This window comes from Coturnix japonica, chromosome Z (assembly GCF_001577835.2).
Source record: "Coturnix japonica isolate 7356 chromosome Z, Coturnix japonica 2.1, whole genome shotgun sequence".
Lineage (NCBI taxonomy): Eukaryota > Metazoa > Chordata > Aves > Galliformes > Phasianidae > Coturnix > Coturnix japonica.
In genome coordinates this window covers 10627357-10646915 of record NC_029547.1, presented here as the reverse complement: position 1 = coordinate 10646915, position 19559 = coordinate 10627357, and the positions used below count along the sequence as shown (strand labels likewise).

General features: G+C 35.4%; 1 protein-coding gene across 2 annotated transcripts in view; it reads right to left on the bottom strand.

Annotated features, from left to right (window-relative positions):
* The window catches only part of WDR70 (WD repeat domain 70), a 122812-nt gene that overhangs the window by 37764 nt on the left and 65489 nt on the right, over positions 1-19559 (bottom strand). For both annotated transcript variants that reach the window (XM_015848476.2, XM_015848477.2), the window contains one exon: positions 17952-18126. In XM_015848476.2, coding sequence (XP_015703962.2) covers positions 17952-18126 — 175 coding nt within the window. The remainder of the gene's footprint in view (positions 1-17951; positions 18127-19559) is intronic.

Sequence of the window (19559 nt, the reverse complement as noted above, 5' to 3'; positions counted from 1 at the left end):
GACAAAATGGCTCAGTGACATTTGAGACTCACTTAAAAACTAATCCAAACTAGGTCAAAATACAAGACAAAAAAAATATACAAGCATAGTTACTGAAGGGCAAATCCCTGAAAAGCCCACTCTGTGTGTTCCAACCCTGTAACTTGCACTTACGACTGCACTGTGTTTTTACACTAACACAGAATGACAGACTGACAAGATGGTGCACCCAGGTAGAGGAGGCAGTGGTCTGGTCTGACTGCTGAGAAAACATGAAACTAATAGCAGGGGTAAGTTACACTGTGGCTGGGAGTCCAGTGAGACTGGACTAGTAACCAAGAAGAAAGGAGAACTGGGACAGGTTAGAACCGTGCTATTGAGAAGAATACAGAAGATAAAGTAACAGTGAAAGGAGACAGCAAAGCATCATAGAAGCCCACAGGACAGAGTGGATGTAATAAGAAACTACAAGGAAGGGATGGCCCACAATATAGGAAAGTCAGAATTCACTAAGCTAACAGACATGAGGAACATTTCAGTATGTGGGGAAATTCTAAGATTGGATAAGGAGCCCAGAAAACCTCTGGGATAAAGCATGCAACTTAAGAGGGGATAAATTGGAAGCACATGGACATTTAGCAGTGAAAAGGGAATGGGGCCAAAGAGGAAGGCGATGATGAGGAGGAATAAAAATGGAAACAGAAACATGAAGAGAAAATGGAAGAAAGGGGAAAAGACAGAAAAAGAGACGAACCAATTTGCGACAGTTAAATCCTTTAACTCTGAGGAAATTACACTTCTCTTTTGCCATCTTTTCATAACATAAAACTAATTCATACAGGTTTAAACTGAAACATTAAAGAGTTGAATATTGCCTGGGCAACCATATCACACCTTCTCACCTATCTGTAAGAAGGGGAATAAATAATGCCCTTCCTCTCACAGAAAGAAAGAAGACAAGACATGGAGACATGAAGACCTTCGTGTACCATAATGAAAATTGTAACAGCAAAATACAGAGTAGTAAATACTGTCAGAGAAGTGTTTGTGTTGTGCAATGACAGACCTAGAACCACAACCTGAACAGAAACAGGATAACATACAGAGCAGCTGCAAAGTGATTACTAACCAGTCTACACATGAACAGGTAACTCAGTACTACAGAATAAAACGGAGACTGTGATCATACAATGTAAATGCATAGCAAGACTGATTTCAGTTTCCATGTGATTCCCCGGTTATTTATCTTTGACTGTAACTTACTAAGGCTCCTTCAGTGTTCTATTTTGTATGCAAGAAATCTATGCTGGTAAAGTAATTAATGTTGTTTACCCATACAAATATCTGTTCTGAATTTGGTCCAAAACATAGAGAATCTACGTGTTATGACACTAATAATGATGGAAAGCTTATTTGGTGCACAGATTCAGTTTGGTTTTGAGAGAAGACATATAAGGCATTAATTCCACCAATGACACTTCAACAAACAACGGAGAGCTTCAAATGTAAAGCATACAGTTCTTTCAGTATTAGCAGATGGAATGTAAAAGCCTACGTTTAATCACAGCACTTGTTTTGTAATTAGTGTCTCTCCTCACCAATTGCATGTGTACCGGAGAAACCCTATGGATAGACTGCAGTTACAAAAACGAACAAAAACTGCAAGACTTTTTTTGAGCTGTTAGTAAGTATTGGGAAACATATTTTTTGCATCCAGTTGAGAAAAATTTCTAGATATGCAGTAACACATAGAGGAGAAACTGTGAATTATTTATCAAAATAAATTTTCTGTAGCATTTGTTAAACATTAACAAGCAATTAAAATGATGTATTTTCTGTCTAAGAAATACCATAGACATTTGCAGAAACATGATAAATGATTAATAACTACACCTAAAATCTGACAAAAAGATTACAATACAGTATGTAACTATTTCAAATAAATTGTAAAAAGTTTAGTTTAGGCTCCACAACACATGTCAGCCTGTGACAACATCACACTGACACACACATGTTAAAATAACATCCTGTTTTTCATTTTGCTGCCCAGTTTCATTGCAGGTTCTTGTATGGGGGTGTTTTTTTCCCTGTTATTTCATTATGGATCAATCTAAAATCACCTATCCAGCCCTTGTTTGTTTTTGTTTTTTTAAACATACATTAAAATGAAGCAACTAACCAAAGCTTTTTCTTTGGGTCTTACTAGTATGTAAACATATGTATTTATATAAGATAAACACATAAAATACCCTCTCCCCCCAACACATACGTTTCAGGAGTATTTTATCTCCCTACTTCACTGCTCTCTGGTCAAATGTACTGATATTTTCTTTAAGGTGAATTTATGAACCCACTGATCCAAAAGGAACTGTTTCCTCCAGGAAATAATGGCTCACTTGAAACCTGTTGCTCAGCATGCAGTCCTTCCAGTGAAGTACCTACACTTCAGCTACATCAGTAACAGTGCAGATATCAAAAGGCTCAGACATTATTTTCCTCTTTATTAGACAAAAAAAAATATATGAAATCAAGTGAACAAATTTAGCTCGACTCTCCAGCTTTCAGACTTCTGGCATTCGCATGAAGCAAGACTCATCTTAAAAAAAAAAGATGGTAAGATTGCATCAGCAATTATGTCTTTAGAAATGAATTCACTCAGTTTACCACCGAAAAGACCATTTTCCTAACTTTGAGCTCCACAACCCTGCCCTCCATATATTATTCTGCAAAGGAATATAACCCTGAATTGTAAATCTAAATCAAATTTTAAAATGATTAAAGGTTGCTCTAAAAATGATAGAAGGTTGAACAAGAAGTTTTTACATACACTGGCAAATGTTCACTGCAGTTTTCAAAGAAAATAATGTGTTTGGCCTCTGGCCTCTTAACATATTTAACAGATGTTTAATCTTGCTAACAAATCATAAGCAAAAAAATTGTTATCAGAGTGTTTCTTGTTGGAAAGATGAAAAAAAAAACCCAGAACTAATGTACACATTTCATAACTTCAATTAGGTGAGGGAAAAAGAGAGCACTGAAACACTACGTAAAGATGTGAAGACAACAAGGGCAAAACGTGTCCACGTTTCTCCTTTCTTTTTGTGGCAGAGATGTCCACTATTTCTGTGTACTACTGATGTGTACCACAAAATGTGACAAATTCATCAATTCTTACTTCTTTTTTGACGGCTTATCTATTTCAGCTACATATGTATATATTCCACACTCTATTCTTTAGAAATAAATTGCCTTCTGCAACTTTCTGAAAGCTTTCTTCAGCAATGCAAGCACCTTCTAGCTTTATATTAGCACATATATCTTAGTTAAGTAATTACAGCTGACTGGACTTGTGTGCAACATGAAATGACAGGCAGAAAACATGAAGCACATGTGAGAAAGGAGGCAGCTGCAAGTATTGAAAAGTAAGATTATAAAAAAAACTAGGATAACAGTTAAACTTGATAGTTCTCAAAGATCAAATGAAAATCAGAAAATAAAAGGGAACTAAGAAGGGACTGTGAAAAAGACAAGACAACAGAAAGACAGAAAGGAGAGAAAGACAGAAAGAAAGACTGAAAGACAGACAACATGACCAGCGCATCAATAATGAATGTCCTATAAACAAAAATCTGGGAAGACTGGTGGGCAATATGGGGGGCAAAGACAATGGCCACAAAAAGTGTTTATCACAAAGTAAAGACACACAGAGATACATACAGAGATTCTCTTCCAATATCTGAAATGTGCTTACAATGAGAGCGGGGTTGGTCTCTTCTCACTGATGACAGGACAAGGCTCAAGTTGAGCCAGGGTAAGTTTAGGTTGGATGTCAGGAAACACTTCCTTACATAAAGGGTTGTTAAGCACTGGAATACGTTCCCCAGGGAGGTGGCTGAGTCACCATCCCTGGATGTGTTTAAAAACCATTCGGATGTGGTGCTCAGGGACATGAGTTAGCAGAGGGTTGTTAGAGTTAAGGTAGATTGGTTAGCTTGCAGTTGGACTTGATGACCCTTCCTTAAAGGTCTTTTCCAACCTGAGTGATTCTATGATTATATGGTTAGAGCTCTCTGTCACACAAACTGTTCCTCCCTAATAAGACTCCATGAGAAGTGCTCCATGAAAAGCAGAAGACTGACTCATTTTGTTCACCTCATCCAGACCTCAGCGATGAGAAATACAAATGCTTAAGTAATAAAATTTTTAACCTTCCCACATTGTTTCATGGATATAATATTTCATAGTGTGCCAACACTTATCCAAGATTGCATGCTTCCCACACACACTTTTCTCTTTCCTTAATGAAACAATGGTATAGTAGCCAAGAAATTCTTCTTCCATCTTCAAGACATTTTTAAAAGCAGAGGTAGTAAATAAAGTTAGGTGCTGGAGAAAGTGAGATCTACTAAGTTGCAGCATGTTTTTGGATCACAGTAATATTCTTTTATTATAGATGTAAAAAAGTTTACTCATTTATTACTGCAAAGATGATCAGCTCTGTAACAATCCTGTCTACAGTAAAAAAGAACACTGCCCCAAACAAATTGCACCATTAGCAAGATGCAGTATACTCATTTGTTTCAGCACATGGAAAGTGTATTCTGAACAAGGAAGCTCATTCCCTGAGAGGCCTCCCATGCTTGCTTACAAGCTGTTCCCTCTGTTTCACATCAATGAATGCTGGAAACATCAAAAAAGCTAGAAAGGAGGATTCACCCTGACTTCTAATGTGAGTCAAGAGAGCATGACTAGCTTGGCAAAGCTATCATAAAGGCAAATCATGCACAGCTGAGGTTTAAATAACTGATTTTAACAGTCTACGATAATTCTGCAATATAAATTAACTTGCCCTAATAATAATCACTGCAAAATTTACAGTTTTTAATAAAAGCATTCTTATTACCATTAGCCAGCTTTAGAGCAACAAAAGTGTGAGCTATAAAGCTGGAGGGAAAAAGCCATCACCACAAGCACCAACAAACCAGAAACTTTCTTGTTAGTCAAAGCTGAATACAGCTGTTGATGCTTGTGGTGAAACTGATTGTACCAGGGATTCAGTGTCAGAGCTGTGATCACAACTGACATGACAGACACATTGCCAGGACACTCTCCAAAGTGCTGCATCCCCTTTCCCTGTCTGTCCATTCCTACTGATCAATGCACAAATGCTTATTCACTTTGCTCTCAATTGTAACTCAGAAAAAAAATTTTACTGTACCTTCCCAATTTACCATATCACTTACAATTTATCAGGTATTCATATGTCAGCTAAATTCAGGAATTCTTCCTTTTTTTCCCCAAGTAGGTAGTTACAGGCTATAATCAGATCTTTTTCTTAAGTCTCTGTGAACATGATCCTAGGGCTTTCAATTTATTTGACAGCTCTTCAATACCACTTTCCGTGGTGTAGAAATGGATGCTGTTTCAGTAATGGCCATATTGATGCAAAACAAGATTAACTTGTGAAATCTGAGGTTTTAGCATTTATGCAATTATACTGTTATATGATTTGATCTTCTCTGTGATCTTTGAACTCAGTGACATTTTCATGTATCACTAGCAAATCTGAAACACTCCTTCCTTCTCTCAATCCTAACTAACCAATTATGAATATGGTAACTTAACTTTATTTGCAGTAAGCAGAACATCTAACTGGCTGTCCTATATCAATTACATTATCATCTGTTGCAACAAGAGGAGGGCTGATATTTGAGGGGGGATGCAACTTTTGGGGATTTCTTTGTTTTATCTCACATGCTTAGTTAAGGTTCAATTTCATATGTTAACATCTTTAACATCTATTCCATATAGAAGACTTGTAGTCAGAGCTGCAATTAGTAAGCAGAAGAGAGAACTGGCTTTCTCTTTTTTTTTTTTTTAATATTATGTAGGTTTCTTTACGTACTGTGAGGAAAAACATGTCATCATTCTCTCACCATTAGCATCCTTAAAATTTGACACAAGGAATGAATCCTGGGTTTTTTTCATCCTAGCCTTCCAGTTCCATTTCAAGCACAATACTTCACACTCATGTTCAGCGGCTTCTCCATTAGTAGTGGCATCTTCAGAGCACAGTGAGATATGTGAACTGCTGTTTGTGAAAATCATATCACAATGTTCTTTGTACAATCCACTTTTCATCAAATAGCTGAGAGGTTGTTTTTTTTCCTCTGCTGATCATTTACAAACTTTAAACTTTTCATCCAACATCACTTTCTCCTTCACCCTCATTTCCCATCAATGCTATTCAAATTCCTTCCTGAGTCTCAACAGACTTATCTCTGACAAAGCCATCAAAGCTATCCCACCATCATTTTTATCAGCCTTTCAAAAAGTATCTGCTCTGTATTTCTCTTATTCATCTTTATTATTATTATTATTATTATTATATTTTTATTTATTTATTTATTTATTTATTTTTACTCTCCTGTACATCATCAACATGTTCACTCCATTCTTAACTGTTTCCTCTGATTCTTTCTTCCACTTTCACTGGCTATTCACCATTATTTCATTCCTTTGGTTTCTGAACTTCTATCTCTGTATGGTGTATTTTGAGAAAAACTATTTAAAACCACCATTATGAATATTTTCCTGTTATTAAACCCTCTTCCAGAAAAAGGAACTTCATTCTGTATCTGCTGAACTTTTAAATTCATCTTGATATCACCCTATAAATGTTTAACTGGCAAATCAAATTCAGTATGTAGAAAGCAAAGCTGTTCCTGACTACCATATCTCCTGGCTACCATATGCTTGTGGCTACCACATCTTTCCACATTTCTCCGGAAGATTTAACCTGTTTTTATCATTTATCACATGAAAAATGTTGTTACGCGCATCAGTGTGTCAGGTTCCTTCTAACACATACTAGAAAACACACTGTCACGAATCCAACCAATAACTACTTGGACTTTTTTTGTCCTCTTTGCTCTTTTCAAATCCACTGCCTTGATACCGCTTCTTTACTCTTAGGGTGCACCATCAGTTCCTTTTGTCTTACTTAACAGCTGTGTTTTTCCAGTGAGTTGAATATATATTTTGACAACAAAAATAATTACATATCTTAATCCTCAAGTACATTTCATCTGTGTTTTTCTCACAAAAAGTTGAAACCAACAAAACCTCGACTTCTCTGCTTTCTATAATATACATGAATATGAAATTAACTATTATTTATAAACAATAAAAAAGGATGCAAGTGGCAATTGTTTGCATATTGTCTTTGTTTTGCTTCTTGGACTAAGCCACATATGAACTTGACAACAAAGGGTTTGTTTTCTAAGTCATCTTTCTTTGTTTATGAACATTTGTTTTATATGCACAGACAGCAGCACACACAGAGCTCTGCCTCACACTCCTAATCTCAATGCAACAGCCAAGGAACAACAGTGGACTGTTTGAGTACAGAAAACATTCATATGTCCCTCTCAACTCCTATCCTGTTTAGCACCCTGCTTCCACATACAGAATATGAAATCAACAGGGGATACACGCATTCTGCCAATTGACAAGGCAATGCCTGGCAAAGAGAGGCTTTCTGCTGACTAAAACAGGTGTCCCTACTTACTCAGAGTTTCTGAAAGATCACTCAGGCTCCTGAAGGTGGTTTTGAGTATAAACCAGGTCTTCCAGTATGAGGGCAGGAAGGCATGTGCAGTAATTGTGATTTTCCAAGCCCTGCTGAAGCTGAGCCACTCTAAAGAACTCAGCAGCATATTTCAGTGACTTCTTAGCCACCATATGTTCTCCAGAATAGATCACAGACCTGAGGACGACTATAGGAGAGGAGAAGGAAATAAGCTACTGAGCTAGGATACATTGCAATTTCTAGGCTCTTAACAAGTTTATCTCCTGATTAAACATTTGGCTGGCATGTCTGGATCTCTTGGTGTCCAAATGAAATGTGGATAATGAGTATTCAATGAATGGGATTTTTTCAGAATATTTCACTTTTTATCTTTGAATTAGCACAGTAGTTTCTAATTTGGCCATCCTATCCCAATCTTAATTCAACACATTACAACAACAACAAAAAAGTGTACATTATGCTTTAGCAATGAATACAAGTAACAGCTTTGAGCACAAAGACAAATCTTGCAGTGGAAAAAGTGGAATATAAATACATTTTTTCAAAATCTTACACATCACTTAACCCACATTAAACTTAAATATGCTGAATAATATGTTGAGTACTCTGTCCAAGTTATTAGAGATCAGAACCATTATACAAATTCATAAACTTTATTAAGTTGGACCTTCGTTCCAAACTTGCACGCACACGTAGACACACAAAGACACGTTGTGTAAGGATGTACACATGAAGTGTGATACCTATATATATGTATATAGGTAGTCATATCCAACTCCAAATCTAGTTCTCTGTCTCATGAGAAATTTAGAACTTTACTCAAGAAAGACATCTGTCCCATGGATGTATCTGATTTCAGTCTGTGTAGTATCACTACAGTCACACATAAAAACACAGCTGGATAACGCTCCACCTATTTCACTACCCACTCTACTAACTGTTTAGCATTAACATCTGTTGAAAACAAACTTTATGAATTAGGAAAATCATGACAAAAATCTTTTTTTTTTTTTTTTTCCCCTGTAAGATATTTTATATATTTATAAAGAAAGCTTTAAGATTTTAGCTGCGAGATTTGTAAGTAACTTGTATGTTTAACTCTGTCTTGCAAAAAGCATATTAAAATACTTTTCCTTCCATATCATTGGTATAATTTGGTACTTGTTGCTAAGAGATGGTACAGGGGTCTCCCACATGTGCTCACCTGTAATTTATGTGACCACAACATATGTACTTTCTACAAATGCCATATAAAAATTTCAATTGTAGTTAACTAGACTTATAGAAAGTGCTAATGAACTGAGAGCAGGCTGTAGTTTATTATGGCCAGTTCTTTAAGCATGTTTAAAAGTGTAACCTAGCAGTAGTGTATCTTTTACGGGACACAGACACAAACACAATGTTCATGTGGGAATAATTTGTTCTTATTCAGACTTTGTCTAGTTCAAGTGATAAATGGTGTTACACTGGTATTACTGGTATTATGTAATGGTTTAACAGGGTAGGCAGCTCAGCATCACATAGCCATTTGTTAGCTCCTTCACAACAGACTGTGAAGCGTGAGAACGTGCTGGTTGAGATAATTACAGTTTAATAAGAACAATAAGAAGAAAATTTAAAAAGTGATGCTTCAGGACTGACATCCAGCCAGTCCTGAAGCAGCAGCAGCACCCTTGTCCAACTCATTCAGCATGACTGCTGAGCATGATGCCATGTGGTATGAGATGTCCGCTTGTAATTTGGGGTCAGCTGTCCTGATTCTGTCCCTTCTGAGCTTCTTAGGGACTCTAAGCTTCTTTCTGCCAGTGTGAGAATCTGAAGCAATCTTGACAATTAATGCTATCATTGCTCAGCAACAACTAAAACATTGATGTGAGATCAACATAAATGCACCTTACCAGCAAGTGGGAAGGAAATCAACTATATTCAAACACACAAAAGCTATGCTTAATTACAATTTCAAGTCTCTCAGTTCCTAACATATTAGTGCAGAATGTTTTGTATTAAGACTATAATTTCTTAATGAGATGTACCTGAGCATAATTCAAAATAACTCATGTCCATGTTCTATACTTCAAAATAATTCATGTCCATGTTCTAGGTAACTCAAGAAAAAACAAAAACAAAAAACAACTTCTATCTTTTTCTTCTGGATAAGTTTTTCTAAACTAAAGTTATGAAAATGGTTACACACAAACACCAGAGAATATTTAAGCTATGAATTTAGGTCACTATCCTGCTTTGTTACCAATCAGCTACACAGACATACATAGCAATCCCACAACTGTTAAATTATGTTTTCTTTAATACAGCGGAAAACTTTGTTCTAAGCTGATGAGATGAAGTCTGAAAGAAACATTTGAGTTTGAAATTAGAAGGAGCTGGGTGAAGAGCCTGTAAATTAATCCAATGGATAAAGCAAGCATATCCACACAGAGAACATGTAATCTTCAGACCACAGATTCTGATCTGTTCCACAGATTAGGAGTCACTTCCTACTTTTTTATTCTTAAATAAATTGATTTCACCAAGTTGTAGTAGTTTTACTTTCATAAGTATTCTGAAGAATAGAAATTTGAAGCTCTATAAAACAAACTTAATGACCACGAGTTGCACAGAAATGTACATTTTATTGCTTTTGTAAAATTCACACTAAAAACCTGCTTCTCACTACCCTCCAGAAATTGTGACGTACTATAAACCACAATGAGAAATATTTGGACACCAAACCAGCTTCCTAGTAAATACACCACACACAAAACAGTATCCTTAATTAACTAACCCTATCAGGTTCTAGACCAATTACATGCTTAGTGTGCTTGAGAAGTGCATGTCCTACAGTACCTAAAAGACACTTCTCTGCTAAGCCTGAGCACTCCAGAGCTCACTTCTCATTAGAATAACACACAGCATCTGTACTTCTATTTTTTGCCTTTACATGTATGAAGCATCCTTTTATCACAAAGCTACAGAAAAAAAATGTGCATAAGAAAATATTCGATAAAATAACAGAAGTTGATGCAGACTCTTCTATTTATTTTTGGAGATTATTACTGTTTGGTTAATATTAGTAACACTACAATATTAACAAGTTCAACTATGTAGCCATAATGCCTACTCTTTTGTTCTAAAAATCACCTTTTATTTTATTATTAATGTAATCCATACAGTAATTCCTCTAAACAGTAAACCAAGGAAAGATAGATATAACTCTTTTCTTCTCTAACCACATGTGAATCTGAAGTAAAATCCTCCATGTTATTTTCATTAGGATGTGTCAGACTTTGAGATTTAAAATTGTCTTTCATCAACTGTGCAAACATTTAGATAGTTCTTAACTATAAACTGTTTACTGCATAAGAAAGAAATGCACTTAGAAATACAGCAGGACACATTTTATCTTAGCATATGACTGTCAGATTCTTTACTGCAACTAGTTTCATGGTACAGATAGCGATGTACTGACTAAACCAGGTGTATACAAAAAGGAATAATATATGAATCTGTTAATATTTGCTGCTGGCAAGCTTGTGCGTGATTTCCAGTTTCTGGAGCAGAGGTCTGGCACATATACATATGGAATGAAAGGGTGGGATATTATGGATATGGAAAACTTAAGGTGAGTTTGAAAGGGAAATATAGTATATTTGGATATCTTTCATCTCATATTTACACAAGAAATTTCCAGATGTAGCCAGACTGCCCTCTTCAAAGAATGAAACCCATTACACAGCTGAGGGAAACTGGAAGACTTGCCTGATGTTTTGCTGCTATACTTATTTTCAGCAAATCTAAGAACTGCCTCTTTAAGTTGTTTTTATTAAATATTCCATTTCACTGGGATTTTTCTAATGCTGTGGAAGTCTTGCTATAAACGTAAAAATTATAGGTCAGCAAAACCAAAACAAAATATCCAAATAGAAAAGTGAATAGTCCGTGGCCAAACTGATGAATAAATTCTAGCTGGTGTGAAAAGAGCATAATCCTGGAATGCTGTAAACCATCAGATGCCAAAGACGCATTACAATCTCTGGCTAAGAGAAACTGTAACTGAATAAGTATAAGCACAGTAATAAAGCTTTTTAGTAGATGTATACCAGACATGCATTTCAAGAGTTTAGTACTGAGAGCTATGTCTCTGTCACTGTAAGAGAAAAGCACTCTGCAACTGTGCAAAGCTGCAAAGCACGGGCATAAATCCCCTCAAAGGATTTTCCAATTAATGGAGAAAATATTTACAGCAAGTCTCAGACCTTACTACTAGATTTCATTATTCTGTCTGGAAGTATCAGCTCTAAAATTCATAAAGAAAAGCAAAATAAAGCTAAAGAAAAAAAAAAATCCAAATAACATCTGGGCTTGGATTCCCATTCCAAAACAAAATGGTCGCCATATGTATCCAAAAAACTATTTTACACGATCTGTTACCTAAATCTGCATTTTTAATTGTACAGCATTTCTTCAAAATGGCTCCATTATTTGAAAACCCTGACTTAAAAGTTCTCTGCAGTTATTCTGCCTGCTACAAAACTAAGCCTTAGTAAAACCATTTCAAAGCAAGCAATTGCTAAATATAGAAATGTATTTATCTTCCATTTATAAATCATGCAATTATTTCGAAAATGCTTTTAACATGACTATTAGTAATTAAAAAAGGTGCAGAGCTTACATCTGCTTAACTTCAGAATACACTGGAACACTCCACTTTTCTTCCCTTTATTTTTTTTGTTTATCAGGTGGTTCTAACGTGTGTGGAAAGCTGGTTATTAAGATTAGCACTTGACCACACTGCTTTTAGGGATAATTACTTGGGCAGCCTATTAGTACAGTGTTGGATTTCATTTATAACTGAGCATTTGAAGTTCTGTAAAATCACTTGGAGCATTGGGTAACTAGCTTAAAAGTGAACAAAAATGAATAAATTATTTTAGAAATTCCAAATCAAACCAAGGATTTAAAACCAGGAAAAAGAAAACACTGGCAAAGGAATAGTTCAGCAGTTGCAGATCCTTGCTTTAAGCAGGGAATAGCTTGAGAAGTAGAATGGAGAAAAACAAGTTACAAAGACAAAAAGAAAGGAATTAAGCACTGGCTGCACTATTCTGTCCCTAAACTCTGAAACAATTTATAATATGTATTATGTTGAAAATTACAGAACACTGCAACCTCTCCGTTCAGACTTGCGCTACATAAAGAGACAAACTATGACTGATCTCTCTGAGTTGTCCCCTGAATACTTAAGAATAAAGCTACTAAACACCTAAAAGCTAATGCAAATTGCTCAGTGTTTGTAAAAAGGTCACATTTAATACAACCAAAAACAAGCAAGAACAAAAACAGATATTTTGTGCGTACAAGCTGTACTTCAGGTTACTGAAGACTTTACCATTACTGATAGACTCTGCCACCCTGACATCTTTACCAATATTTCTGAATCATGACTATAGTATTGCCATAAGATACATAAAGCATGAAACTAAAAAACAGAATTCAAGCTTTCATGTTCAGAGATGATATTTATACAATCCAGGGCACACCAGAACCAGGATAAGCAGGAGGGAAAAATGACAACATAGGAGATTTGAAAGACAAGGACTAAAAAAGAAGTTCAGTCTTCCACTTCCCAGTTAATCCTATTTGGGTCAGTGGAAAGCATCTCAAAGCTTTCATATTCAGCAAAGAAAACAAGGACAGCTTTTTTGTTGATGACTTCAATGAAATTTCAATTCATTTAAAATCATAATACATTATTAACCTGTCCATCAGATATATTAACAGTCTTTAAAATATTACTTCAGTCTTTAAGTACCTGTATGAATGAAATGTTCCATATTTCTACAAGAGAGTGGGGCACTGAAGTTTATTGATTACAAGACACTCTTTGTTCTTGATACCAAAGCCTCATAGACTCACTCCATGGATCAGCTTTTTCAGCAATATGTATTTCTACTGGTCTTGCAGAAAGCTCTGAATAGGAAAGTACAGGCAAGATAAAGAATCTGAGCTGCAGTGGTTTTACTGCATAGCCTGTAAATCAACTATTTTCAGGTTCTACCTTATTTTTATCACTAATGCTCTCCAGTCCTCACTATTTGCCAGATGCTTCTCAATGTCTCAGAACATTTAAGTTAAGAGTGTTCTAATGTGTTATGATATGATCGACTGTTTCACACTATTGTTTCCACTACTCATTGGAAGCTTGAAGGAAGTTATTTTTTATGTCCTTTGAAGCTGTTATTTTAAGCCAAGCTGACAGTGTTCATAATATTTCAAGCAAGCTGACAGATAGTTCTGCTAATGTGCACTGTAAATGCACACGTACGTGAACCTTAAAGAAAAACCATGCACTGGCTAAATAACATACATGAGAAAATAATACAGATTTATGATAAAATGAAAAAACCCTCAGAGGCAGGTGATTATAATGGATCATGATCACGCTGAGGAAGTTTGGAGAAAGGCAAGGCAGAGCTGGAATACATTTGGCTAAATTCGGCATTAGCAACTTACCAATGTCAGTGTAATGAAGACACAGACACTAAAAAAATACTGTTCCTCAAGAAGCGTTTTTACTCTCACTGCATACAGCTGGGAGATTTGGAATTGCAACAGAAAAATGGTGGGAGCGGAAAAGTGAATGAAATGCTTGTGGTGCGCATTATTAGTCAGAACTATGAAAGAAACCTGATCCTACACTGAAGTCCTGCTCTGAACACCAGGACAAAATGCAACAATTGACGAACACCTATAGTGTTCTAGGTGCCTCAGAAAAAAAAGTCTGAAACAATGACTGAGAACAAATGTAATTTCTCGTGTTGAAATTATTATTTAACCACATTATTCTGGACATAATTCTACATTAAGAAGTAAATATAAATGATGTCACATTGGTGATGGGAAAGACAGTGTTATAAAATTTATTTTAACTGCAGTGCTCCAGGGTTTACAAACAGTAACTACAATCCAAGCTCTGCTCAATACTCTAAGTCAGCTTGCATCATGCAAACACTTGTACTGCCAATGTTTCAGCTAATTAAGATGCTATCACATATCAGCGGGATTCCTGTAAAGTTATCAAGCCAGGTCTGGAGCAGATAAACCTATGGCCTGAAGCCAGAAACTATGAGTAAAGTGGCAAGAAAAAAATTCTGGGAGTTTTGTCATGGGTTTCTGTCAGCTTGTATACAGCCACAGGAGTGGCTGGCTACCAGCACTGAAGTAGTCTGCCTGCCTGCACTGAGGCCAGGGAACTGAGTGCCCCTTCTGCTCTAAGAAAGGTCAGATCCTCTTTCCTACCAGAGAAAGCCATTTTTGCTCTCAGTACTGTTGTCTTTATCATCCTTCTCTTGTGGGAAAGAATATGCCTTATGTTTTCACTGTGGTAAAGAGAAATTTCCTTCTGTTTGAATTTTCCTCTCTGCTGTAGGAGTTCTTACTCTTTTTCGGCATCTTAAGGAATATAGCTGGAGTAAGTCAACTAACAGAACAGAATTAAGTCAGTATAGAAACCTCCACAGACACCAACACAACAGACAGTACAGACTGTACCTATGGTGAGTTACAGCATCTGGTTGTAACACCTTCTGGATTTAGTTTCTGCTGTTACCACCATATGCAGGAACAGTGGTATGGGCTTTCAACAGCAGTACTGAAATGCCCTTCGTATTTCTGCTTAAATGTGAAAACAAATCCAAAGAGTCAAAACAGGTCTTTATTGCATCAGCTCTGGCGTGACAGTACAGTGAAAAAAGCTAAATACAACTTGAAACATGCCCCTGAAATCTGTCCTTTCTGCTGAGAATGTGCCAGATCTATAGGCTAAAATAATTATGTGAGATCATTCCTAATTGAACAAGGATAAGAAATTATAGCAACTAGCCTCTGCTTTGAAACACTAATGATTTTTGATAGAGACTTCATTGAGTCTTCTGAGGTTAAACACAAGTAGAGTTTAAATTTTGACTTGAAACAGGGTTGGTACTGTAGTATTGCAAAATCGTACTCTTGTTTCAACAAAATCAAATGATAATTGACAGCCTGACATTAAAAACAATCTTTAAAAAAATATAGTTAGTATAAATTCTCTGTATTTTCTCAGCAGCTTAATCCTAATTCTCAATAATTCACAGCTTCATTTCTTTTCCTGCATTCTCTATAGTGGACCAATTTCTCATAACTGAACGTTTTCATGTGTGCTTTTGTGAGCATCTCTGCATCCCATCAGGCTAGTAAGGGCTCCCTCTATTTCCTCTGCAGGGGTCTGGGTTCTTTGTAAATCCTAGTTTGAGCACGTACTCCTCTTTCTTTTTTTTCACCTCTTATTTCCCCTTTGTCTCCCTTTCAGTATGGTAAAATTAAGACGTGTCTATTTAATTCATTTTCTCAATAAGATATGTTCCATAATGTCCAGTGTTAACTATACACAGAGATTTCCAGTGGGTATCAACTGCTTTAGATAAGAATTCTGCTTAAAAACAGACATCAAAAAAAAAAAGTTTACATAGCTCCTTTGCATGAAGGTCTACAACATTTCTTAATGAAAAGTGAAGGAAAAAATATTTTAAGCTTTAAAAACTCTAATTAAAGAACACTATCAACTTCATTTCCACTAGAAAATTGCCTCAGTCTTGCACTGGTACACAGAGGTCACCCACTGGAAACTGCACAAGATGCACAGGATATGTCTTTAAATTATTCATAATCACCTTAAACTGCACTCAATCAGCATTGCAATATGTCACATTATAGACACACTAGAGTTCAAAAGGAAAAGCACATGAAAAAGCAGACTACCAAGACCACTATTGTTAAAACTACACCAGAAAGCTTAATATTTCAATACTGTATATGTTAAAATAAACAACATACACAGGTGATGAAAGCCAGTCTCTGAAAAATTTATTATTCTGCTAGAACAAGTTTACACTTAGGATGAATTCTCAAGCTTCATGCCATTAGGAAGTTTTACTGGGTTTATAGTGGAAATAAAAACAGAAATAAAAATAGATGACAATTCAAAAATACAGACTGTACTTTGAATATGATCAACAGACTTTCTTTTCCTTATGTCTATACATTTCCCTTTGCCACCAACAACCAAATTTCATTCAACCTTTTTGAAAGGTTCCCTAAATGTGTTGTTTTTTTTAATCATGTTTTGAAAGGTGGATTTAAACAGATTAATATAACTTGCATTATTTCTATATTATTTCCCTAAAACCATTCTTTTGCAACTCTACAATTTTCAAAGATATATGATGCCAGCTTGATTCTAAGGGTTTTTTTCTTTCCCTTATGCCTGTTCCAGAACTCCACTATATTCTTTCTTTGCCTTTCAAGTAACTTCAACATAATTTCATTTTCTCTTCTTATGCACGCCATAAATTCGCATTTCCCCCTTGAAATCAAAGGGACTGGCCATGAGTTCCTTGTGTAAGCTGGTCATTTGGGTAGTATTTACTGAATAATTTAAAAAGTAGTAAAGTTCACATTTGTGAATTTGTGCTCCATAATCCAAAATAAACCTCTCAGGAGGAGTCCGCTATGTAATGGCACAAGTTCCCAACTTCCAAACTTTACTGAACCAGCAGTAAGAATTATGTATGCAAAGAATGCATACACCTATGAAAAGAAGAAATTACGAATGGAGTATATTTCATAATTTTTCAAAGCTACAGAATTGGAAATAGTTGCAATTTTGACTCTTTATGATCTCATTTCAGTTCCATAAACTGCTCAAGTTTCCCTTTGCACTAAATTCACACACTGGACAATATATAACAATGGGTATTTAATACACAGTGCTATCCTTGCCCTCACAAATTTGGATGATAGTCTCCTCTGCCTATCATCTGAATGAATAACTGATATCAGTATGAAGATTTATGAATTACTGCCCAATGTATCAAAAATCTCAAATAAAATATAAGATATTTTATATATAAAGCATATATATATATTCATATTCATATATTCATTCATTACATAAAAATAATAGAGTTTTTTTGTTTTTTGTTTTTTCTGAAGGCACTGCATCTTAATTGCGTAATATTTTAAACGTACATATCACAGAATCACAGAATGTCAGGGATTGGAAGTGACCTCAAAAGATCACCTAGTGCAGGAACACCTAGATCTGGTCACACAAGAACATGTGATCATTGTTTATCATTCTTCTAAAACTGACAGTCAAGACTTTCCTCAGTGTTGAATGGCAGCACACTGAAAGGTGTGTTGTAAAGAGCTGGGAAATATGGCCACTGAATTATTTAGTTTTCAGGAGGAAGAAAAATATAAAATACCAAAACTATTTTCATCAACTGCAATATTCAGTACTATACACATAAGAGTTTAGTACTATTATTGTGTATACACGACTTACACTCATATTCCTATCCCAGATCTGGATGGAGCCATCTTGACAGCCAGCTGCAATAAGTTTACCATCTCTGCTGTACGTGCACGTTGTAGGAATTACTCGTTTGCCTTGAGCCGATCGTGGTTTAAATACACTTTTGTGCTTCTTCTCATTGTTAATATCCCATGTTCTCACAGTTCTGCAAAGAAATTAAAATAATAAGTTGTTTTAGATGAAGTTACTGGATATGATGCAGTAGTTTTTATTACCTCTTTACTCAGTATAAATATCATATAGTATTATTGAAATAAAAGTCATAACGGCAATGTAGCATTTAAAATATGGCATGGCCATATTTTATATTTCATAGTCATGAAACTATAAGGTAAGATACCTTTCCAAATAAAATACAACATTTTCACTGATACGCATAAGGGTTAAAAAAAAAAAAACCACAAAAAAACAGTCTTCTTTCCCAAGCTCTGAAAACAATTACTACTTTCAGCTGCATACTTTGATGAATGATGATGCCAGTTTTTCTTTTCTAGATGCTCTTTTTCTTTTGCAGTTCAAATATGTATGGCCCTGAAAATCTTTGTCTCAGCCACCTTATGCAAGATCATTTATAAACTGCTGAGGCTTTGAGATTCAAGTGCTCATTTTATCACTGAAATAATTAATGTGGCAAAACACTACTTACACTTCTAACTATGGCATTCCTTCTCCTATGTTTTCTTAAACAAATAAATAAAACTATTTTTTAAATGTCAGTTATTCTAATTCATAAACAGAGAAAACGTGGCAGAATGAGATGTATTTTTATGGGAAAAATCAAATGATGGCAAAGAAGTAAAAGCTCGCTACATGCTACAAGAAATTTACAGTAAAGTACTCTTCTTGTTGGAATGTATATTTCAACTACTGTTGTCCATAAGTAACTAACTTAAGCCAGGCAGTTGGATTCTGAAATCCCTTCCAGCCGAATTACACTATTCTAACAACTCAATTCTAACAATAAGTATATAAAATTATTTCCTACTGGAGAAACAGGAAAAGGTTAAAACATATTACATAATCCGTGATGTCACTAGAAACCTGGAAGGAAAAAGTATTCACAATCCTTTATAAGAATGAAGTCTTCAGGTAACAGGCATACATGCTTATAGAAATCGTTCACTGAACAGATTGTTCTAGTTGCTCTGGCATAGCGACAACTGACAAACCTTTAAACCTGCAGTATTGCAGACTGGGCAGTTATTCTTCAGGTTTTCCTTTATTTTTAAAAGGCAATTTAATCATTAACTGCAATATAACATACAATATTATTGTATATCCGTTCTACTTATCTGTATGTCTTCATTTCTGAGGTAAAACTGTTCTTCAAATACTTATTTATATGATACTGTTTTTCTTAAAGTTGAGCTTTTCTTGCATTATTAACAAAATACGTCCTTTTTCTTCTTAATGGAAAAAGAATATCTGCCTGGATCTTCAGTGTTTCTTAGATACATAAAAACATCCAAATAAGACAGAACGAAAGCACTGAGATACAGGTGGACTCTTTAAACTGTCTTAGATACAAATGTTTTCTGTCCATTTAATATGCAGAGTTCTTTCCAGATAAAAATTCAA